Below are 24,065 nucleotides of genomic sequence, written 5' to 3'. Positions count from 1 at the left end.
GGAACACAAAACAAGCATCTGTTATGTAAAAGTGAATTCCTACTGGTCATCACAGAACGAGACAAACCTATGAACAACAAGGATTAAGATGTGAAGAAAATTTTTAGTCTTTACCAAGCTTTTGCCATTACTACCTTACATCTTGACCTCTTCAGTACTGGGACACATTTTTACCTTGAGGTTTTGAGTGCGGTTTAACGATTTTATCTATATTAGAGAGGATCTATGGAGATCAGAAGATTAATGGCCACAGTCTTCACTATTTCAGTCCCCACATAGGTTTCTGAAGGCGTATAGAATTACCAAATAGTAAACAGGATGAACATGGAAACACGTCATAGTACTGAAGGGGTTAAGAGTAAATACCATACTGCTACTCATTCCATTTCAGTCCATTTGTATCTGAACTCTTACTACAGCCTGCATGTATTCTGAAACCCTTTGCTCTCTCACCATCACTGCTTTCCAAAGGCTCCAGTTGAAGATACTCGCGTTTTAAAGAGTATTTGTTATGGTTCTGGGGGTAGATTGGCAAGATTCCTAGTTCATTAGAAGGAGAAACTGTCTTGAAAACCCGGCTAGTCGTCTCTGTGGCTTTGCAAAATTGTCGTAGTGAGAAGAGAAGGCGTTTCTGAATACGAGGATACATTTCATAGGTATCATTATATCGATACACTTGTCACTATAGAGAAATGTAACTTAACTTTTTATTTCTACGTTGTCCGTCAGTCTGTGATGCTGAAGCTGGTACTGGACTACATAACGGACCCGCAGATCGACCACCTCTATGCTGGCCTCATCATCCTGGCCACCTTCCTCATCAACATGGGCCGTGGTGCTCTCTTTAATGCCATGTTTGTCGTTGGAACTCACACTGGTAGGGATGTTAATGTGTGTGTGTGTGTGTGTGTGTGTGTGTGTGTGTGTGTATATAGTAATTGTTGTTCTTGTTTAGTCATTTTGTATAGTACGTAAGAGCTAATTTAGGGTTGCCATACGTCCGAGTTTTCCTGATCATGTCCGGAATTCACGTGTCGAAAACTGCGTCCGAGGAATTTTGGGTAATTCTTTAAATGTCCGGAATTTCAGCTTTCATCAATGACTGTTTGAAAAAAAAGTGTCATATTTCTGTAGGTTGAAATAGTGGGAGAGATTTGATACATTTATTGCGATATATAGGCATACATACATGTACAAACATATTCTCAAAAGGATGAATGTACTTTTGTCACATCACCCCATGCCGGTGGGAGAGAGGAAGGAGGAAGGAGTTTGTTTACTGGATGACACCTTCTTTGGTCTGATTACGCTCTACTTTACTTTAATTAACGATAAATAAACAACAGGGGTGATTGAAGAGAAGGAATAGGAAGAGGAGGAAAAGTGAGGAATGTTAACGTAAACACATCAGAACATCTTATTATATCGATTTATTTATTTATTTTTTTTTTCATTGGCGATGTGATGGTGAAGTTACAACACCAAACACACACTCTCTCTCTCTCTCTCTCTCTCTCTCTCTCTCTCTCTCTCTCTCTCTCTCTCTCTCTCTCTCTCTCTCTCTCTCGTAAAGTTACAACACTTTTCACTTAATAGTATATACCACGCCACCACCACCACCACAACACACACACACACACACACACACACACACACACACACACACACACACACACACACACATACACACACATATACCCTTTCATATTTGACATATTTCCTACACATAAACAAGAGTATCCAGCACATTTCCTACATGAAAAAACAAAAAACTGAGTACTGTACAGGACACATTTCCCACAACCGTAGCTGTCTTAGAGTAGTGACGTATTTCCTCCACTCATCAATTTGCTGTGTCTTTTATCTTACAAGGGCGCTGCATCTCTCCTACACACAATAATCCTTACTGTCACATTTCATACACTGTGTAGGCGCACCTCTCTACGTAGCGGGAGCCTCTGTGCTCGGCGTTTGTGGCTCACTACACTCCTGATGACCTTGCCCAGTCAACGAGTACTTAGCTTGTTATACGTCCGTTCTGCGCAGTTACTATCATTCAGACATGAGTTAGCTTGAATTTAGTGTCGATCCAGCATTATTTGTTTCTCTACTGGACGGGACAGACGGCATTTCTTGTACATCACTGCTCCAGCACCAAGCGTGGCTCTTTTTGAAGGGAACAGCCGTTTTAATACAACTCTGGATTCCGGTCCCCTCCCCCCCTTTTTTTTCATCATTGATTGTCACTCATCGTCGAAAGGTGACGTGGCCGGGCTGTCTGTCTTCCGACGGCCCACAGCACTGATCACTAAAATGTGACTAGAAAAAGACAAATTGTACATACGTTACAGTCATCACCCCTGCTGTGGAGGAAGAGCCGTACTGTCGAAGATAAAAACTTGTGAAATGTTATAGACCGGGAATTTGATGTGACAAAACATGCTGAGTGCAAAATTACTGAAGTGCTTATGTTCCTGTATTTATTGAGTGTTACTGTGGTGGTGGTGGTGGTGGTATGAGATGTTGTTCTGTGGTGGTGTTGGTGCAAGGTATGTGAGGTGTTGTTCTGTGGCAGTGTATGTAATGTTTGTAGGAGATATGACAGCGTAACTGTGGGAGTCAATTCTGCAGATCTACAATAATTGGAGTATTGCCACGTCCTACACAGCCGTGGGTCATATTTCCTACACCAAAATAAGTATCCTGCACATTCCCCACACAACAGCATAGTATCCTGCATATCTCCTACACGTATACTGTGTGCAGGAGATATGCTCTGTCCCTGCAGGATCCCCGTAAAAATGTCACTACATACTCGAAAAACTGTTATATTAGTAGATGTGTCCTGCAGGAAATGTGACCTCGGAAATGTGGCGCGCCCCTCACTGCCCCACTGATAGCTGCTGCACAATTCTTGGAGTCCCCTTCTGACTATCTTATTTCTTGTTTAGGAACGGCATCTCAGTGGGCCCTATTTTTTTTTTTTTTTTAATTCTCAATTTTTGGTGTCCTAGGCTGGTTGTCCTACTTACATACACACACACACACACACACACGGATACTCATACATAATCGCGAGTACACACACACCCACACAAGCACCATCCCCACCACCACCACTACCACCCCGTACAACCACCGCATCCCTGGCACCCCGACCCGCCAAATCCCGCCAGCCCACGGCTAAGCCCCGCCCCCTTCACCCTGGAGCCAAGTGATTTAAGGGCATTTTTCGAGTGTTTTACACGTGTTTGCAGGGTTTTAAGGGCTCGATGTGTTGGAGTAGGTGGGGTAGGTGGAGGTGGAGGGATGGGGAGGAATGGGGAGGGGGAAAGGGAGATGAAGGTGGTGAGAATAGGTGCCAAAAAACTACTTCGGCTCTACATCACGATTTTTTCTCGTTTATTATTAGAGTTTGCATTGTTTTTGTATTTTATTTATTGATAGGAATGTAAATCAAGGTATAATCCGTAATAAGATCGTGTCTAGCTCTGTTTTTGTTTCTCGTTGAAATAACACTTTCGGCATTCCATCATTTAAACCTTTTTTAATTAGCACGCCTATGATTGTTTTGATGCTTGATATAAGACCTAAAAGATATGAAAAACATGACTTAAGTAATAATATTCCATCAAATTTAGTCCAACTATTCGTATTTTTAAATTAAAAAAAAAATAACGGTACAAAAATAGAAAACATAAATTTTTATATGACGAGGAATCTGTGTTTTCTTTATTTGGCTGGAATGTGAAAATTTTTGTGTTTCAGAAAATGCAATATAATGTAGTATGGCTGTGCTTTCCTTCTTGACATAATGATGTGTTTGTGACACCGTTGCTTGGAAATACAATGTTCGTTGGACTACGTTTTGTAAACAAAAGCACTCGCTTACGATATTATGTTTTGGTTATTAGTTAAATTATTTCTTGCGTTCAAAAGTGTAGTGCATTCCAGTCTGGGCGCCTTTTTTCTTGTGGCGATTTTTAAAATGAATTGCGTACGTAAATATGGAGCCACAAGGGCACCTCAGCTGTGCCATCACCCCAGGTCAGTTACCAATGCTACGCCCTGTACTTCCAGAGCCAGAGAGTGAAGCAAAGCCTGAATCAACCACCAAAATAGATAAATAGCCATTATTGTGTTAAATAAGGCGATAGTTATGTATAACCCTGTTCAGACCGCCCGGCGTCCACCATGACCCAGACAAAGAGACCGTCCCTCCAACCCCCGCTCCTCCCGTCCCATCTCCTCAACATTTCCTTCAATTCTCAGTGTTTTTCGGGCATTTCCTGCTGTTTCGCATCTTAAATGCAGAAAGTGTAGTGATAAGAGAGAGAAATGCAGAATGGAAGTGTGTGAGGAAATGTAGTAGCAGTATTCCAGCAGCAACAGCATTATTATAGTTGTGTGTGTGTGTGTTCTCAAGGAAGAGGCCATCATCACTCTGTGGTGTCTCGTTAGAATTGAACTGTGCCTTGAGGTGGCTTAATACAGTGAGTGGGTGACACTGGCGGCCGGCGGCTCTCACTGTCAGGCAGGTGGTGGTGTTGAGGCCCTGGACAGACTGTCTCATTGTGTATGGCACACTTACCATCCACACCTGTTGACCTTTAAACCTTTAAAACCAGGTGTTCTCAACTTGGAGTTCACAAGGCTATATCCGAGGGTGCTTAGATGGCTGATGTGATGATATCCTCTGCAGGATCATTACATATTGTGTCAGTGTCAGTCACTATATTAACATTCTGTCCAATGTCAGATTGCTGGGGGTTCGGATGGATGGTCTTATGACTCAGGAGGTTCTTAATGAGAAAAAGGTTGAGAATCTTTGTGGGCAATATTTCTGCTACACCTTTCTACTGATCTGTTTCTTCATGTAACAGGGGAAAGCTGGCCGAGGGCAACATAAAGAATGAAATGAAAAAAAAGGCTGACGTAGTTGTTAGTCCTGTCATGTGGTCTTGTATGGAATGGATGCTCCGTGCCTTTCCTTCATGGCATGACTTAGCTCACAGTGAGTGCCAGTCTTTTCTCTTTCGCCTGCATTGATGCAGGCCTCACTACTGGCCGTGGTTCACACTCACAGCTGGGAGATCCTGGATTCAATGCCTTGATAGAGCGAAGAGAGATGAGTGTTCTCACACCTGTGTCCATATCCACCCAGCAGTGAATGGGTACCAGGGGTTGTGTTCTGCGTCTCAGGGCGTTTACCTGGCACCTGCCGCAGCGTGTGGCTGAAGGTGCAAACCCGTGACTTTGGCCAAACCACAAGAATAAAACAAAGCAAATAGAGTTGAGTTTGGATAATTGTCTGTTTGTTTGTGTCCTTGTGATCGTACTACTGCAGCAAAGGTGTATAAATTAAGCTTTTTTTTATTGATTTACATGTTTCCCACTCTTATATCAGGTGTTAGTGAAGATTTTCAAGATTTTAATAGGTAGTACATGGCATCTTTAAGCTAATTAGAATGAGATATTATAAAATGCAACAATGAAAAAAGTTTTAAAAATAATTTAAAGAATCATGCCAAGGAACACATAATGATATACGTGAGGCATTGGTGATAAGTGTGATAGTCATGTGAATGTTTATTGAAAGGAACACTGACCTCAACCAACCCTCACACACTGCATGCTGAGCTGGTGATGGTGTTTGTCAGTATTCACCAAGTGTGTCTGTGTACATGACTCTCACACATATGACATACTATTGGGGAGAGAAAGAGAGAGAGAGGTAAGGGGGTCATTCTTTTATCATTCCACTCTCTGATAATGCTACAATAATATTAGTTTCCTAAGTTAAGATTATGATGCTACTCAACATTGAAACATGAGAGAATTAGAACACACAGAAAATATAGAAGAGAGAGAGAGAGAGAGACTTCCTACATCATTCAACTTACCAGCACTACAATATCACTCAGTGCATATGAAAACCCAACTCTTAAAACCTTAAACACAACCGAACACACTCAGAACGGCCCATAAAACACCAAACCACACTAGCACACTAATTTGACCCTTACCACCCACAGCTGCGAGAGTGACAGGAGCAGTGCAGGCCATGATGTACAAGAAAGTGCTTCGCCTGAGGACTGGTGGAGAAAGACTGTCGGCCCAGATCATCAATTTTAGCAACAATGATATGGAGAGACTGTTTGAAGCGTGCCTCTCCTGTGTCTTCGTTACTGGTGAGTGTGTGTGTGCGTGTGTGTGTATTTACCTAGTTGTAGTTTTACAGGGCCTGGGCTTTATGCTCGTGTGGCCCCGTCTCCATATCTACACTTATCCAATCTTTCTTTAAAACTGTGTACACTTGTTGCAGACACTACTTCTTCATTCAAACTGTTCCACATCTCAACGGTGTGTGTGTGTGTGTGTGTGTGTGTGTGCATATAGGGAAGAGGAAGAAGATAGCTTAGAATAGACAAGGGAGGAAGGAAGAATAGGTTAGTGTAAGAGTGGAAAAAGAATAGGTTAGAAATAAGAAGAGGAGAAGAGGAAAGCTTAGAATAGACAAGGGAGGAAAGAAGAATAGGTTAGTGTAAGAGGGGAAAAAGAGGAAAGGTCAGAATAGATAAGGGAGGAAAAAAAACAGGATAGGTTAGAGTAAGTAAGAGGAGGAAAAGAGAATGGCATAGAATAGATAAGGAGAACAAGAAAAGGAATAATGAAAGGGAAATAAAAGAGGGAGAAAAGAATATGATGAGATTAATAAGGGAGAAAAAGAAGAATGGTTAGAATAGAGAAGGGAGGAAAAGAAAGGATAGATTTCAATAAAGGAGGAAAAAGAGGAAAGGGTTAATAAAAGAGGAAAAAAAGGATGTAATGAGTTTAAGGGAAAAAAGATAAGATTAATAAAGAATGAATAAAAGGATGTGATAAACTTAGTAAAGGAGGAAAAGAAGCTAGATTAGAGCAATGAAGAAAAAAGAGGATCAGATTAAAAACGAAGAAAAAAAAGTGATGATTTTAATAAGGGAAGGAAAGAAGATGGGATTAATAAAGAAGGAATGAAAGGATGTGTTTAACTTAGAGGAAAAGAAGATAGAGTAATGAAGGGAGGAAAAAAGAGAATAAGGTAAAAATAGAGAGAAAAAAAAAATATAAGCTTAGTAAAAGAGGGAAAAATACAAGCTTAGAATGAATAAGTAAGGAAAAAAAACATATTCTTTCACTTATATCTCTCTAAAACACACAAAAAATGCCACAACATCATCTCAGTATTTACTCCAGTCGTAATCCACAGCAATGCCCGTTCTCTTCACCCTGAGCATCATCTACTGCATATACATCCTGGGGCCTTGGTCGTTGCTGGGCCAGGGTGTCTACATCCTCTTCTACCCCATCATGGTAAGCCTGAGCAAGGACCTGAGCTATTTTTGAGGCACGTCACACTGCTGGCTTAGAGAATTGTGGTGTTTCTGTATTCTCCTTTGTCTTATTCCCTTCTGCACCAGGATGTGTTTTCATGTTCTGCTTACTATTTGGTGATTTTGTACAGCTTCAGTAATTCATGTTGGGATTAAAATAGTGAGGACTCTGGCTATTAATTTTCTGATCTTCGTAGATGCTTTCTGATGTCAATAAACTGGTCTAATTGTACACAAATCTCAAGGTGTCCCGGTACTAAAGGGGGTTAATTTTGAGCCACTTAATTCTGTCCACCTCTCAAGTGTTAACTGGTGTTCATCCATTATTCATCTCCTTTTCTGGTTTACTCTGGAACTCACTGCCTGCTTCTGTGTTTTTGTTGTTGTGATGGGAAGTTTTATTCTCATTCATTCTCTTATTCATTCACTTCTTTCCTTCTTCCTTAATTTACTCACTTCCCCCTCCTACTTACTTTTCTCTCCCAGACACTCAGTTCCTTCCTTCTTTCCTTCCTTCCTTCCTTCCTTCCTTCTGTCAGAAATGCTAGTCACATTTCTTCCTCCTTATTATTGAGTTCAGTATTTCTTATTTTTTATTATGGCTGTTGATTAATGTTCACTCACTCTCACTTATTGTTTCCCTCACTCACTCATTTCTTTCCTTATTCACTCTCTCTCTCTCTCTCTCTCTCTCTCTCTCTCTCTCTCTCTCTCTCTCTCTCTCTCTCTCTCTCTCTCTCTCTCTCTCTCTCTCTCTCTCTCTCTCATTCATTTCTTCACTTTCTCACTCACTCCTTCCCTCACTCTGTCCTTTACTCACTCACTCACCCACCCCTCCCTCCCTCTCTCTCTCCCTCCTGCAGGCCCTCATCGCCAAGGCCCAGAGCAGCATCAGGGTGGAGACAGTCAAGGTAACAGACAAGCGTGTGGCCCTCATGAGCGAGATTCTCAACAGCATGCGACTCATCAAAATGTACTCATGGGAAGACTCATTTGCCAAGAAGATATCGGGTGAGTCTTGGCTGTGGAAGAGGGGAATGGGGTGTGAGTGGAGGCATGGAAATGTATGTACAAGAGGTGGAAATGGAATGAAGGTGGAATGAAGTGATGGTGTGTGGAATGAAAGCTGCTTATTTTTGTGATGGGGTTTTTAAAGTGTAGAAAATGTGTTAGTTGCAGTCTGTAATGAGTGGAAGTCTAGGATTTTATAGAGAGGTGTAATGGAATGAAGGTGGAATGAAGTGATGGGGAGTTTAAAGTGTTGGAAATGTATTAGTTTAGTTTGTAATGAGTGAAAGTGAAAGATAAAAAGGAAGAGGAGGAGAATTGCAGTTTGTAAAGAAGTGAAGACATGAAAGTTTATATTGAGGTGTAATGGAATGAAGGTGGAATGAAGTGATGGGGTGTTTAAAAGGGAAGTTTCAAGACATTTATCTCTCTTGACTAGCTCTTGCTCAGACCTGTAAGGTGGCTGGCAACCTAGTGGGCCTTTTTAGTTTTCTTATTTTTATTTATTTAGATTTTCTTATTTATCCTTATTTTTCCCTCTTACATAAAATAAATAAATTGAGGGTGTGGTTGCAGGGATACATTTTATTTTTATTTATTTATTTTTCCCTTGACCAGTTTTCCCTCTTACATGAAAAATAAAAATAAATAAATAAATTGAGAGTGTGCTTGCAGGGATACGACACGAGGAGCTGAAGAAGCATCGTATAGGGGCACTGCTGCAGGCGGTGAGCTCCACAGTGACCCCCAGCATCAGCATCCTGGCCACCATCGTCACCTTCATGGGCTACACTCTCTCAGGCAAGACACTTTGCTGCTGTCACCCTTTTGTACCCTTAAATGCTCTCCTTATAGCCATACATATTCTCAAGGGTCTAGATAGTTGAACTCAAGATAAAAGGATTCTCAACTTGAAATACTAAATGTTTTAATCCCTTCAGTATCATGACATGTTTCCCTATTCATTCTGGTTACTATTTTGTTGATTTTATACAGCTTCAGAAACTTATGTAAGGGGATTAGAATAGTGAAGACTGAGGCCATTAATCTTCTGACCTCCATAGACCCTTCCTAATGTTGATAAAATGGTCTAATGGTACACAAATCTTAGGTAAAAATGTGTCCCAGTACTGAAGAGGTTAATATATGTTGATGTTTATTTATGTACTTCCTCCTTGCAGGCTCTCCACTCAACTCAGCAGAAGCCTTCACCATATTCTCAGTGTTCAATGCAATGCAGTTCACAGTTGGTGTTCTGCCTTCACTGTGAGATCCATTGCTGAGGCCAAGATTTCTCTTACTAGGATACAGGTGAGCTCAGACCATACCTGCTACTGGACACTGGGAAAGAGAAAGGATGATAAGGAAAGGAGGAGAGGGGATACAGTGAATGAATAGTAACCTCTCATCATCATCACCATCAGTCATAGTTCCCTTAGCACTAAAAATAAAGAAGAGATGGTGATGTAACAGTAACTTCTCACCATCACCATTGTCAGTTCCCTTAGCAATAAAAGCAAAGATGAGATAGTGAAATAACAGTAACATTTCATCATCACCACCACCATCATCCTCCCTCACCACTTACTGTCAGCTAATCTCGTGTCACGCCTGTAGAAACTGCTGGAATTGCCGGAGCACCAGAAGCAGGTCGGGGGGCTCCTCAACAACAACCTGGCACTGCAGATCAAGAGTGGGGACTTTGCCTGGGAGGTGCCAAACATTGATTTCAAGCAAAAGAAACCCAGTGGTGCTTCAGACCCCTCAGCAGCCAATAGCAAGATGAAGAATGGTTAGTGCAGCCAAGTTGTTGTTTTTTTAATTGTTTTTACTAATCATAAAGGTGCTAGCCCTCACCATAAGCTGTCTGAATGTCAAGTCCACCTGATCCATTGCGCCTTTCATGTTTTGTGGATGTTTTGGGGTGTTTTAGGTGTTTTGGGATTGTTTTGGGGTGTACAGTTCAATATCTCAGAGAATGCCAAGAGAAATGAAACAGTACAAGGGGGAAGAAAAAAACACATACACACTAACACTGATAAAATAGAGATAAACAAATTAATGCCACAATTCTATATCTCAGGGGATGCCAAGAGGGATGGACCGGTGGAGGGGGAAGGTAAACACACAAACGGACATGCCAACGGAAGCAGCAGCCCAGTGAAGTCCGGCCAAGAGAATGCCGTCACTGCCAACATAATTAAGAGTGTGGACACCCTCTTTGACATCAACCTGTCCATCGAGAAGGGCAAGCTGATTGGTGTGTGTGGCAGCATTGGTGCCGGGAAGAGCTCTCTCATCTCTGCCATTTGTGGTGATGTAAGGCCCTGCGGTGCTCTGTTGTTGTCATTGCTGTTGTTCTTGATGTTTTGTTTTCTTGTTGTCTTTGGGATCTATCTATCTATGTATCTATTTATCTTTTTATCATTCAGTCAGTAAGGCAGTCAATCAATCAGTAAGTCAGTCAGTCAGTCATCTATCTATCTATCTATCTATCACCCCATCTCAGAAAAACAAAACCCTCACATTGCCACACTCCCTCCCTTGCAGATGAAAGTGCAGAAAGGCAGTGTACAGGTGAATGGCCACCTTGCCTTAGTGACACAGCAGGCTTGGATCTACAACGACACCTTTAGGGAGAACATCTTGATAGGGCAGCAGTACAATGAGGAGAAGTACAAGGAGGTGCTTCGAATCTGCTCCCTAGAGTCGGACATTGAGTTACTGGCATCTGGGGAGTCCACGGAGATCGGAGAGCGAGGAACAAACTTGAGGTACTGGGAGGTGGTGCTTGTGATGGAGGGAGGGAGAGAGAGTGAGAAATGAGAGAGAGAGAGAGATTGTGATTGTTTAGGACAGGGAGAAGTGTGTGTGAGAGAGAGAAAGAGAGGGAGAGGAGAGAGTACTGAATGTTTGAGAGTGAGAGAGCAATAATGAGAGAGATAGAGAGATTGTGAATGTTTAGAAGAAAGATAAAGGGAGGTATGGAGAGGAAAGAGATGGAGATTAGATTAGAAAGAGTGTGTAAGAGAAAAAAAGAGATAGAGAGAGGGGAGAGTACTGAGATAATGTTTAAGAAAGTGAGAGAGGGTGATAATGTGAGAGATAGAGAATGTTCAGGAAGGTGAGACAGTACATGAGAAAGAGAAGGAGTGTGTGGGATAGAAAGAAAGAGAGAGAGAGGAATACAGAATTGAGAATGCTTAGGAGGATGAGAAAGGGAGATACAGAAAAAAGAAGGGGTGGAAGGAGGATGAGAGAGAGAGAGAGAGAAACTAGCTTAACAAAACCTAAGCGAGATTTTTAGCATACCGTCCCATCTCCATAACTAACCTAACTTAACTTAATATGCAGCGGTGGGCAGAAGCAGAGGGTGAACCTGGGCCGAGCTGTGTACTGTGACCGGGACATTTACCTGCTAGACGACCCTCTGAGTGCCGTGGACGCTAAGGTGGCCCGGCACATCTTCAACCAGTGCATTAAGGGACACCTGGCTGAGAAAACTGTCATTCTTGTCACCCACGCTCCTCATGTATGTGTGTGTGTGTGTGTGTGTGTGTGTGTGTGTGTGTGTCCTTATCTGATTATGTTTTTACGATTCAGTTAAGTCTATTTGTCCTTATCTGATTATATTCACTTTGCTTACTGTTTGGTGATTTTCACACGATTCAGATTAAAATAGTGAGGACTGTGGCTATTAATCTTCTGATCTCCATATACCCTTCCCAATGTCAATAAAATGGCACAATTGTACACAAATCTCAAGGTAAAGTTGTGTCCCAGTACTGAATGGGTTAGAATAGTGAAGACTTTGGTCATTAATTTTCTGACCTCCATAGACCCTTCCCAATGCCAATAGAATTGTCTAATCGTACACAAAACTCAAAGGAAAAGTCATCCCAGTACTGAAGAGGTTAAAGTTGATTTGTTGTACTTATCAATGTGTGTGTGTGTTCTTACCTAATTATATTTTTACAAGTGAGCCAAGTCTGAAAGTTGATTTGTGTGTGTGTGTGTGTGTGTGTGTGTGTGTGTGTGTGTGTTTTCTTTCTATATCTAATCACAAATCATCACCAATTTCAGTTTCTTGAGAAGTGTGATGAGGTGGTGGTGATGCAGGAGGGGAAGGTGGTGGAGAAGGGCACACACACAGAACTGCTGGAACGCAAGGGTGAATACTTTGACATGGTGGGGCGGGAGGCGGCCAACACCAGCGAGGAGCAGCACCAGGAGGAGGAGGAGACCAAGGAGGCGGGTGTGTATTGAATAGTGAACAGGACTTGGCTTCATTTTCTCCTCCACTTTTGACTCTATCGCCTGTATTCAGAAATGCCTTCCCCTCTCACTGTGACAGTTTCCCAAGGCCACAAAGACTAGCCAGGTTTAGGTTTTCAAGACAGTTTTCCTTTTTAATAAACTTGAAATCTTGCCAGTTTATCACCAGAACCATAAAAGTACCCTTGAAAATGCTTTACTCTCTCTCTATGACAATTTTGCAAGACCACAGAGACAACTAGCTGGGTTTTCAAGACAATTTCTCTTTTTATTATACTAGAAATCTTGCCAATGCATCACCAGAAGCATAAAAACACCCTTAAAACACTTTATTCTTTCTCTGCGACAATTTTGCAAGACCACACAAACAACTAGCTGGGTTTTTAAGACAGTTTCTCTTTTTAGTAAACTAGAAATCTTGCCAATCTATCACCAGAACCATAAAAACACTCTTAAAAACATGAGTATCTTCAACTGGAAAGCATTGATGTATTGAGAGCAAAGCATTTCTGAATACAGGCCTGTGTGTGTTTGTGTGTTTTCTATAGTGTGACACAACTGTGGATAAGCAACACTGTGTGTAATCTTCACCCCTTCCAGCCTATTTTAGGAAGTTTTCTTATTTTGAAGGACACAGAATGGTTGATGTGCACTTTTAATATTGGTTGGTGTTAAATTTTTTCTTGCTATAGAACATAAACACAAAATGGTACACTTTTTTATATCTCTTGGTACTGTAGCATGTTCCTACACCATACACACACACACACTGAAGAAAATGGAACCTAATAATGATGCATAAGTTAGTAAACCATATGGAAAAGATAGATAGACAAGACCTGGTATCGCTGATTGAAGATGGAGATAGATAAACAAGTGGACACTCCAAGAAGATCAGGAAAAGTCACTGTGTGGGAAACATTAAGAAGTTTAGGTCACCACATAGGACGATGGACATTTGGGACAGCTTGAATGATGAGAACAGTAGAAAATGTGCATAAATTTAAGGAAAGGTTGGATGAAAGTAGATATGGAGACAGGTTACTATGAGCCCCACTCGAACCTTGTAATGTACAACTAGGTAAACACACACACACACACACACCATTCTTATTCTGGCTCTATGGTTGTGTTTGAGAGCATCATCAGGCGAAAGACTTACCGAGGCACTGGTTGAGTTGTGGCTCCCTCCATGCTTCACTACTAATGGTCCCAGGAGTGTTGGCTGGTGTGGCCTTCATAACACACTGCACGAGTTCACTGCCAGAATTGATTATTGATTTCTTGAGTATGTTGTGCCAAAAAGCTTCTGAACAAGGTTGAAGTTTGGCTTTATCATGGCCCAGGTTCTTGTGCACTAACTTCCGTTACTCTTTTTAGATGGAAAGGCAGAAACTGTAAAGAAAAGTAAGTGTGACATGATTCCAGTAGCAGCTAAGCTTTTGGCATGACCGGGCCAGACTAACACTTAGCTGTGATGCTTCTGCTACTGCTACTACCACTATTACTGCTACTACTGCTACTACCACTATTACTACTACTACTACTACTACTACTACTACTACTACTACCTGTACAGTGCTTTAATAGTAGCGAGGATAATAACACTACCATAATTGTGAAGAGTGAACGTGGAGATAAACATAATGGTAGATAAAAAGTGTCCTGTGGTCAGTCTTAAATTTATGCACCATCGTCACTACTTCAACTCTCATAATACATTCTCAATTTTGGCTAACTGTGTCACTCTTCAAGGGAACCGGCAACCCAAGTCCACACAGAGACAACCAGCCAAGTTTTTCAAGACAGTTTTCTCTTTCATAAGCTAGAAATCTTGCCAATCCATCACCAGAACCATAGAAGTACCCTTAAAAATGCTTTATTCTCTCTCTATGACAATTTTTCTTATTTATTTATTTTTTTGGTGCTCTTGGCCAGCTTGCCTTCTTGCATAGATAAGTCATTATATGATCTCAGCTTCTGCTTCTTAATATGATCCAGTTGCCTTCTCTAGCTTGCCAGGTAGTGAAGAGTAGATGGGTGGGCTGAGTGTAAATTGTTAGCACAGCAGACTCAATAATGCTCTCTCTCTCTCTCTCTCTCTCTCTCTCTCTCTCTCTCTCTCTCTCTCTCTCTCTCTCTCTCTCTCTCTCTCTCTCTCTCTCTCTCTCTCTCTCTCTCTCTCTCTCTCTCTCATTTACATCCACCATTACTCAAATTACATATTCATCATCACTTATATCACTTAAAACAGAAAAAAACCAGCTACCTGATATCTTGAGGTGACACACGTTCTTTCCCAGCATTAGCACAGAGACACAGCCAAGTGACACTGCAGGGGGAGCCAGTGAAGCCAAGATGTAATGTAAGATATGCTAAGACAGGCACCTCATTGGGTCGTTTGTGCTACTTTTGTTACCCTTAGCTAGTGCCACTCATGAGGGTACTGTGGATTGGGTGTGTTTAGCTCCAGTACCATGACGTGTTTCCATATTCACTCTGGTTACTGTTTGGTGATTTTGTGATTTTGTGCAGCTTTGGAAACTTATGTGGTGGGGATTGAAATAGCAAAGACTGTGGCCATTAATTTACTCTGGTGAATTTATACAGCTTCAGAAACTCATGTGGGGGATTAAAATAGTGAAGACTGTGGCCATTAATTTGCTGTTTGGTGACTTTATACAGCTTCAGAAACTCATGTGAAGGATTAAAATAGCAAAGACTGCGACCATTAATCTTCTGACCTCCATAGACCCTTCATAATGTCAATAAAATGGTCTAATCATACACAAATCTCAAGGTAAAAATGACCCTCTTGCACCACAGAAGGAGAGGACAAGGAAGAGGACAAGGAGAAAGGGAAACTGATCTCAGAGGAAACAAGAGCTACAGGAAGTGTGAGCGCCAAAGTTTACTACACGTTTTTAAAGGTGAGAAGCAGGGTCAGGTCAGGTCAGGGTAAGTTGAGGTGTATTTAGTAAAGTTTAATTATTCTGTGTGATGTTTTGTTTACTGTGTGTTTGTGGTGAGAGGAGACTGTTTGGTGGAGAGAGTGGAAGTGTGCGTAGAAGATTTAAAGAGCTTGTGTGAAAGAGAGAGAGAGAGAGAGAGAGAGAGAGAGCGTATGTTTGAGGGTAAGAGAAGGAAAGAAAGAGTTTGATTTGTATTTTGCCATTAATAGAGAAAAATTGAAGGAGATTATGAGAGAGAGAGAGAGAGAGAGAGTATGTGTGTGTGTGAAAGAAGCAAGTTATGTACAGTTATATCAGGTAAAGACTTGAAACATTTACCAATCACCAATAACATCATATACAATATTTTTCAGATAAACTTAGCATTAATGGTTAGTAAGACAATTGAAAGTAATGTATTGTTCTCTCTCTCTCTCTCTCTCTCTCTCTCTCTCTCTCTCTCTCTCTCTCTCTCTCTCTCTCTCTCTCTCTCTCTCTCTCTCTCTCTCTCAACAGGTGAGTGGCGGATGGTGCATTGCCAGCGTCATCTTGTTCGCCATCATCATCTTCACCATCAGTAGAATGTTCAGTGCGGTGTGGCTACAGTACTGGCTGGATCAGGTGAGGCTTGCTGACTTACTGTTGTGGAGGAGGAGGAGAAGGAAGGAGAGTTGTTCATTTTGTATTTGTTTTGTGAGTGTGTGTTTGATATAGAGGAGGAGGAGGAGGAGGAGGAAAAAAAACAATCTCCACCCTGCATTCCATTTTACACCATGTCTTTTCTCTCTCTCTCTCTCTCTCTCTCTCTCTCTCTCTCTCTCTCTCTCTCTCTCTCTCTCTCTCTCTCTCTCTCTCTCTCTCTCTCTCTACCTCTCCCTCCCTCACATCTAGAACCACCATTATTCAAAGCACAACACTTACATCACTCAAAAAATAAATAAATAAAATAACCTCACCAAACTCACCTCACCTCACCTAACTAACCCAACCTCATCCAACCTAACCTAACCTGACCTTCTTTCCTTCCACTCAGGGCGACGGAATGATAGAGGAACGGCAGATGAACGTCACCCTGTACAACCTCACACTGTCTGACTCTGAGCTGAAGGGAAGCATTGTGGAGAACCCATCACTGTGGCTCTACCAGCTCATCTACTGCCTCAGCTTCCTCCTCTCCTCCTCACTGGTGTTGTCAAGGGCATTGGTGTGACTTTCAGGTGAGGAGGTGTTGAGGTGAAAGTAGAAGTGTTAGTGGGATGGGGAAGATGAAAAGAAGGGGAGAAAGTGTTGAAATGATGGAAAAATTGATTAATAGGGCAATACAGGTAAAAGATGCAAATATTTGGGTGAAAGTAGAAGTGTTAGGGAAGGGATGGACGAGTTTAAAGAGGGGAAAAGTGTTGAAATGACGAAAAAATAGATAAATAGAAAATACAGTTAAAAGATGCAAATATTTGAGGTGAAAGTAGAAAAGAATTATTAGGAAGGAATGGAGATGAAAAAAAAAAAAGAAATAGGTGAGAAGAGTGTCTGGAAAGAAATGGTTTGAAGAGTTGAAATAAAAAGCATGAAAAAAGTGTTAAAATGAAAAAAAAAAAAAATGAATAGAATAAATACAAATGAGATGTGCAACTATTGGGAGTGAAAATAGAAAAGAAATACTAGGGAAGGAATGGAAAAGTTGAAAAAAGAGAAGAAAAATGTTAAAATAAAAAAAGAAAAGTAATGCTTGGATTGAAAGGAACTAGTAGAGATAGAATAAAGATTAGAGTGAGAGAGAGTAGAGATAGAGTGTGTTTCCTCTGCAGTAAAGAGATCAGAGAGGTGAAACTTGTAGCATTTGGGATCAAAGAAATTAATAGAGGTGAGATTAGTGTTTTCTCTACGGCAAGGGCATCAGAAAGGTGAATATTATAACATCTAGGGTTAGATTCTGAGTTTTCTTGCCACAATAGTTCATAAATTCAATGCATGTAACTCAAGAATGAAACGGTTATCCAAAACACCCATAAGAGTTAGTGAGTGAGTGTGTCATGACGAGTGTGTTGTGATGAGAGTGTGTAGTGATGAGTGTGTTCCTTTTCAGGGTGTTGGCGGGGGCTTCCAAGCTTCACAGCCACATGTTCACCAGCATCCTTCGCTCCCCCATGAGCTTCTTTGACACTACACCCTCTGGCAGAATACTCAACAGGTTCTCCAGAGACTTGGATGAGTGTGAGTGTGGCTCGTATTCTCAAACACTTCTGCGCTTCACTGCCACTATTTCAAGAGGGTTTATCTTAATTGACATGAGTTTTTAAGTTGTTTTTTATGATTATAGAGGCAGAATGATGAGATTTCTACATTATTAACAGGAGGAGCACTCTCTTTGGCTTTGGAAAATAATAGTGGTGAGAAAGAAGAGCAATTTTTAAGGTGCTTTTATGGTTTTTAGAGACAGATTGACAAGATTTCCACATTATTAACTGGGGAAACACTCTTGAAAACCTCGCTAACCATTTCCATGGCGGTGGAAAACAGTGGCAGTGAGAGAGAAGAGCAATTTATAAGATGTTTTTACAATGCTAGAGATAGATTGACAAGATTTCTACATTATTAAAAGGAGAAACACTCTTGAAAACTCCACTAATCATCTCTGTGGCCTTGTAAAACAGTCATGGTGAGAGAGAAGAGCAATTTATAAGATGTTTTTACAATGCTAGAGACAGACTGACAAGATTTCTACATTATTAACAGGAGAAACACTCTTGAAAACCCTGCTAATCATCTCTGTGGCCACTCATACATTCTCTCAGTCTTCCTGCTGCTCACCATACAATCCTGCACCACCAACCCACCAGTCACTCACTCACTCCTTGGTCTCCCTGCACAGTGGATGTCCGTGTGCCGTTCTTCCTGGAGTTCTTGCTTCAAGGTATGCTGTTCGTGGTTGGCCAAGTCATCCTCGTCTGTTTCATCTACGTGTGGTTCGTCGTCCCCCTCATCGTCATTGCCAGTAAGTATTAATAATGGAAGGAAGTAGCTATAAATAATGATAGAAGTAAGAAGAATTCCGCCATCTTCCTGGTAGATGATAAGTGATGGATAAATAGAGAAATAGATAAAAATGATGGATAAATAGAGAAAAATTGATAATGATGGAAGAAAATATAGAGAACTTGATAAATAATGATAGTAATAGAAGTCAGAAGAACTCCGTCATCCTCTACAGTCATATTCGTGTTGGTGGATGATAATGATGGATAAATAGATAGAAATAGATAAAGATAATGGATAAATAGAAACAAATAGATAATAATGGAAGGAAATATAGCAATAAATAACAATAGTAGTAGAATTTTCACTCCCCCATCCTCCACAGTCATCTTCGTGCTGGTGGATGATAATGCTGGATAAATAGATAGAAATACATCAAAATAATGAATGAATAGAGACAAATAGATAATAATGGAAGGAAATATAGCAATAAATAACAATAGTAGTAGAATTTTCACTCCCCCATCCTCCACAGTCATCTTCGTGCTGGTGGACATCTTCCTCAATGCTGGCGTGAGGGAATTTAAGCGTCTGGATAACACCCTGAAGTCACCAATCACGCAGCACATCGGATCGTCTATCAGTGGACTCTCCATCATCCGAACCTTCGATAAGGAAAACTCTTCATCACCAGGTTTGAGGCGGACTGAGTGATTGGTGATTGGTGACTGACTGGTGATTGATGTGTGAGTGACTAGTCTTTGAGTGATGGAGTGATTGGATGACTGGTGACAGATTGGTGTTTGAGTGACTGGTGACTGACTTGTTTGAGTGCCTGATTAGTGACTGGTGACTGAGTGGGGATTGAGTGACTGGTTCCTGGTGACTGGTGACTTAGTGGTGACTGGTGACCGACTGGTGTTTAGTGACTGACTGAGTTACTGGTGACTGAGTGACTTAGTAACTGGTGACTGAGTGACTGGGTGACTGGCAACTAAGTGACTGGTTGACTGACTGACTGGTGACTTAGCCCCTTCAGTACTGGGACACATTTTTACCTTGAGTTTTTGGTGTGATTAGATAATTTTATTTACATTAAGAAGGGTCTGTAGAGGTGAGAAGATTAATGGCCTGAGTCTTCACTATTTTAATTCCCACATGAGTTTCTGAAGCTGTATAAAATCACCAAATAGTAAGCAGAATGGATATGAAAATGCTTTATGCTACTGAAGGGATTAAGAGCACATGAACAAAGGGATAAAAAGAATAGATTTTACAATATCTAGGCTAGTACAATGAATGGAGGTGACTGTGAATAAAAAGATAATTGAGACAGATTAATTATGGAGTTAAAAAGTGAATACCTCAGTGCCATAATGAGTCCCAGGTGCCAATAAGGTTTCAGAACTTACACCTCCAACACCTCCAGTCACCACAGAACTCACACCTCCAGTCACCACAGAACTGACACCTCCAACACCTCCAGTCACAACAGAACAATTAATTAACAATCCAACACCTCCAGTCACAACAATTTCTCCTTCATCTTCTGCAGGATGTATAGGTTCCTAGACAAACACTCGGCAGCCCTCCTGGTGTTCCGGCTGTCCAATCGATGGTTCACGTTCCGCATGGATGTGATGGCAATGATGGTGACTCTTGCTGTTACCGTCATCTGTGTCTTCACCAAGGGAATGGTCAGCACCGCCCTGGCTGGCTTGGCGCTTTCCTCAGTCAATGGAGTAAGTGCTGGAGATGACTGGGTGAAGTTACTGTGGTTTAGAAGTATTTGTTTAGTATTTGGTGTTTAAAAGTGTGTTGGTTTAGTGCCCAGTGTAGTAATATGGTGCTGAGTCTGGTTACTGTGATTTAGAAGTATTTGTTAAGTGCTCAGTATAGTAAGAAGGTGCTGGGTTACACTACAGTAATTTAGAAGTTTTTGTTAAGTGCTCAGAGTATTAAGATGGTGGTGAGTTAGGCTACAGTATTTTAGAGGTGTGTTTATTTAGTGCTTAATGTAGTCAGCTGGTGCACAAGACTAGCTATTCCTTCCTGGGTTAGGCTACAGTGAGGCATTGTGGTCTGGCTGAAGAAGAGATAAGGGAGGGCAGTGGAAAAGCTGGCCAAGGGTAATGAAAAGAGTAGAATAAATAGTCCCCACTTAATTGCCAGTCCCCATACAAGTCTGAGAGAGTTGGCACAAAACATCATTATTTGTTATATACCGAGATGACTTACTGACTTTGTGGTTTGCAGGTGTGTGTCTTCATCCCTTTCCTGATGAGAATGAAGTCGGAATTCCAGTCGCGCATCACCTCAGTGGAACGCATCATTGAGTACGCCTATGTGAGTGTTCCCCGGTGCCTCCCTGTGTGGTTAACCCCTTCATCTCTTCAGTAGTGGAACACTTTTTTTTACCTTGAGATTTGTGTACAATTAGATCATTTTATTGAATTTAGGAAGGGTCTGTGGAGGGCAAAGTTTAATGGGTCACAGTTTTCAGTATTTTAATCTCTCATATGAGTTTCTGAAGCTGTATAAAGTCACCAAATAGTAAGCAGAATGAATATGGAAATGTATCCCAGTGCACTGAAGAGCATAATCTCATCAGTACCTGGATGTGTTTCCATATTAATTCTAGTTACTATTTGGCCATTTTCTACATCTTCAGAAACATACATTGGGATTAGAATAGTAAAGACTGTAGTGGCTTAGCCTTATTCTTTTGACCTCCATAGACCTTTCCTAATGCCAATGAAATAGTTTCACCATACACAAATCTCAAGGTAAAAATGTGTCCCTATACTGAAAGGGTTAAAATAATGAAGACTGGCCATTAGTCATCTGACCTTGATAAAACTTTGCTAATGTCAATAAAATGGTCTAATGGTAAAGATGTGCCCCAGTACTGAAGGGGTTAGAATACTGAAGACTGTAGCCATTAATCATCTGACCTCCATAGAGCCCTTGCTAATGTCAATAAAAATATCTAATGGCACACAAATCTCAAGGTAAAAATGTGTCCCAGTACTGAAGGGGTTAATGGTCAATACTCTGCAGGGTCTGTCCAGCGAGGCTCCGAGAGAAATTCCCGAGACAGAACCAGCTGCCCCCTGGCCCAAAAATGGCTCCATTGACCTGCGAAAAGTACAGCTGCGGTACAGGCCAGACCTTCCCCTGGTCCTGCACGACATCACCGCCTTCATCACTGCCGGGGAGAAGATCGGCATTGTGGGTCGCACTGGAGCAGGTTAGTCTGTCCTCGGGTCATTGTGGTGTTGTGGTGTGGTGTTGTGGTGTTCTGGGTCAGCTCACCAACACCACAGTGGAAGGTGTTGGTTTTTGGTCTTATTTGTTTGAATTTTTTGTTTTTCCTTTTTTCTTTCTATCTTCTTTCTTTTCTCTGTTTTATTAGTTTTCTCTTGTGTTTTCTTTATTCTATTTTTCCTTTTCTTCTTTCTGGATCTTTTTAGTTTGTCTTTTTTTTCTTGCCTCCATCTATCTATCTCCTTTCTTTTCTCTTGATCTTGTTTTCTTTCCTTCTTTCTATCTTCTTTATCTTCTTCTCTAGGTCTTAATAGTTTTTGGGTGCATTTTTTTTCTCTTCTTTCTTTTCTGTAGACCTTATTACTTTTTTATGTATTTCCTTCTTTCTGTCTATATCTCTTTTCTTTTCTCTCCCTCAATAGTTTTTTCTTCTTTCTATCTATCAATCTCCTTTCTTTTCTCTAGGTCTTATTATTTTTATATATATGCATTTCCTTCTTCTTTCTGTCTATCCTTATCTTCTTTTTTCTATCTCTTCCTTCACACATTCCCTTCCTCCTACAGGCAAGTCTTCCCTCATATCTACTCTACTCCGGATGTGTGAGCTTGATTCTGGCAATGTGCTGATTGACGGGGTGGACATCAGCACCCTGGGTCTCCACACACTGCGTTCCAGCATCTCTGTCATCCCCCAGGACCCGGTGCTCTTCCAGGGTTCTCTCAGGTGGGTCACTGCTCCCCAGGTGAATGAAATGGACTCAGTAATCAGGGAGTTGGTGTTGATTCAGTAGGAAGCTTTAACTCCTTCAGTAGTGGGATGCTTTTGTGTACCTTGACTTTTGGGTGGGATTAGATGATTTTGTTGATATTAGGAAGGGTCTGTGGAGGTCATGAGATTAATGGCCAGAGTCTTCACTAGTTTATTCTCCACATAAGTTTCTGAAGCTGTGTAAAATTGTCAAATAGTAAGCAAAATGAATACTAAAACATGTCATGGTACTTGAAGGGGTTAATTGCTAGAGTCTTCACTAGTTTAATCCCCACATAAGTTTCTGAAGCTGTGTAGAATTGCCAGATAATAAGGAGAAAGAATATGGAAACAGGTCATGATGCTGAAGGGGGTTAACCTCTTCAGTACTGGGACACATTTTTATCATGAGTTTTGGGTGTGATTAGACAATTTTATTTACATTATGAACTGTCTATGGAGATCAGAAGACTAATGGCTACTCAAGGGATTAAAAGCAACAGGTACGCATGTTTTCTTCAGGGACAGCCACAGGTAGTGATGGCTTCCTGCACCAACCATTACATTCCAGTCCCCCTGCACCAACCCTTACATTTTAGTCCCCCTGCACCAACCCTCACACTCAAGTCCCTTCACCAACCCTTACATTTTAGTCCCCCCTTCACCAACCTTTACATTTTAGTCCCCCCTCCCTTTGCACCAATCCTTACTTTCTATCCACACACAGGTACAACTTGGATCCATTTGACGTGCACTCTGACGACGCAGTGTGGCAGGCGCTGGAGCAGTCACACCTTAAGGCAGTGGTGCAGCGACAAGAGCACGGCCTCATGTCTAAGGTGGAGGCCGCCGGGGAGAACTTCTCAGTGGGGGAGCGACAACTGATCTGCCTCACTCGTGCCCTCCTCAGAAATAGCAAGGTTCGTTTGTTAGTTTGTTTGTTCATGTTCATTAGTTATATTTGTTTATTTTTTTTTTTGTTTTATCATTCCTATTTATTATTTATTTTTTTTGTTTTATCATTCCTATTTATTATCTCTCTCTCTCTCTCTCTCTCTCTCTCTCTCTCTCTCTCTCTCTCTCTCTCTCTCTCTCTCTCTCTCTCTCTCTCTCTCTCTCTCTCTCTCTCTCTCTCTCTCTCTCTCTCTCTCTCTCTCTCTCTCTCTCTCTCTCTCTCTCTCTCTCTCACACCGTGTGTCTCCTTCAGATCTTGCTGCTGGACGAGGCCACAGCATCAGTGGATGTGGAGACAGACCACCTCATCCAGGCCACCATCCGAGAGGCCTTCAGGAGTAGCACCGTCCTCACCATCGCCCACAGACTCAACACCGTCACCAACTACGACAGAATCATGGTGTTGGATGCTGGCAGGGTGAGGACAGTGGTGGTGGTGGTGGTGATTTAATTTTGAAGGCTTTTGCTTGGATTTTTTGCATCTTTCCATGGGTCATATTCTCAAAACTCTTC

General features: G+C 41.5%; 1 protein-coding gene across 1 annotated transcript in view; it reads left to right on the top strand.

Annotated features, from left to right (window-relative positions):
- Positions 1–24,065, top strand: part of LOC123512740 (ATP-binding cassette sub-family C member 12-like) — a 51,771-nt gene that overhangs the window by 18,716 nt on the left and 8,990 nt on the right. Inside the window, 27 exon segments of the mRNA XM_045269309.1 lie at positions 730–877; positions 6,036–6,191; positions 7,250–7,353; positions 8,237–8,384; positions 9,057–9,182; positions 9,563–9,640; positions 9,643–9,692; positions 9,999–10,173; positions 10,465–10,700; positions 10,932–11,155; positions 11,736–11,913; positions 12,465–12,636; positions 14,037–14,063; positions 15,483–15,586; positions 16,124–16,228; positions 16,641–16,776; positions 16,779–16,824; positions 17,694–17,821; positions 18,480–18,602; positions 19,119–19,256; positions 19,259–19,277; positions 20,139–20,325; positions 20,840–20,929; positions 21,644–21,833; positions 22,415–22,574; positions 23,326–23,518; positions 23,806–23,970. Of these exon segments, the coding sequence (XP_045125244.1) occupies positions 730–877; positions 6,036–6,191; positions 7,250–7,353; positions 8,237–8,384; positions 9,057–9,182; positions 9,563–9,640; positions 9,643–9,692; positions 9,999–10,173; positions 10,465–10,700; positions 10,932–11,155; positions 11,736–11,913; positions 12,465–12,636; positions 14,037–14,063; positions 15,483–15,586; positions 16,124–16,228; positions 16,641–16,776; positions 16,779–16,824; positions 17,694–17,821; positions 18,480–18,602; positions 19,119–19,256; positions 19,259–19,277; positions 20,139–20,325; positions 20,840–20,929; positions 21,644–21,833; positions 22,415–22,574; positions 23,326–23,518; positions 23,806–23,970 (3,606 nt within the window).

Source organism: Portunus trituberculatus, chromosome 34 (assembly GCF_017591435.1).
Source record: "Portunus trituberculatus isolate SZX2019 chromosome 34, ASM1759143v1, whole genome shotgun sequence".
Classification (NCBI taxonomy): Eukaryota; Metazoa; Arthropoda; class Malacostraca; order Decapoda; family Portunidae; genus Portunus; species Portunus trituberculatus.
This window is presented reverse-complemented; position numbering and strand designations above follow the sequence as displayed.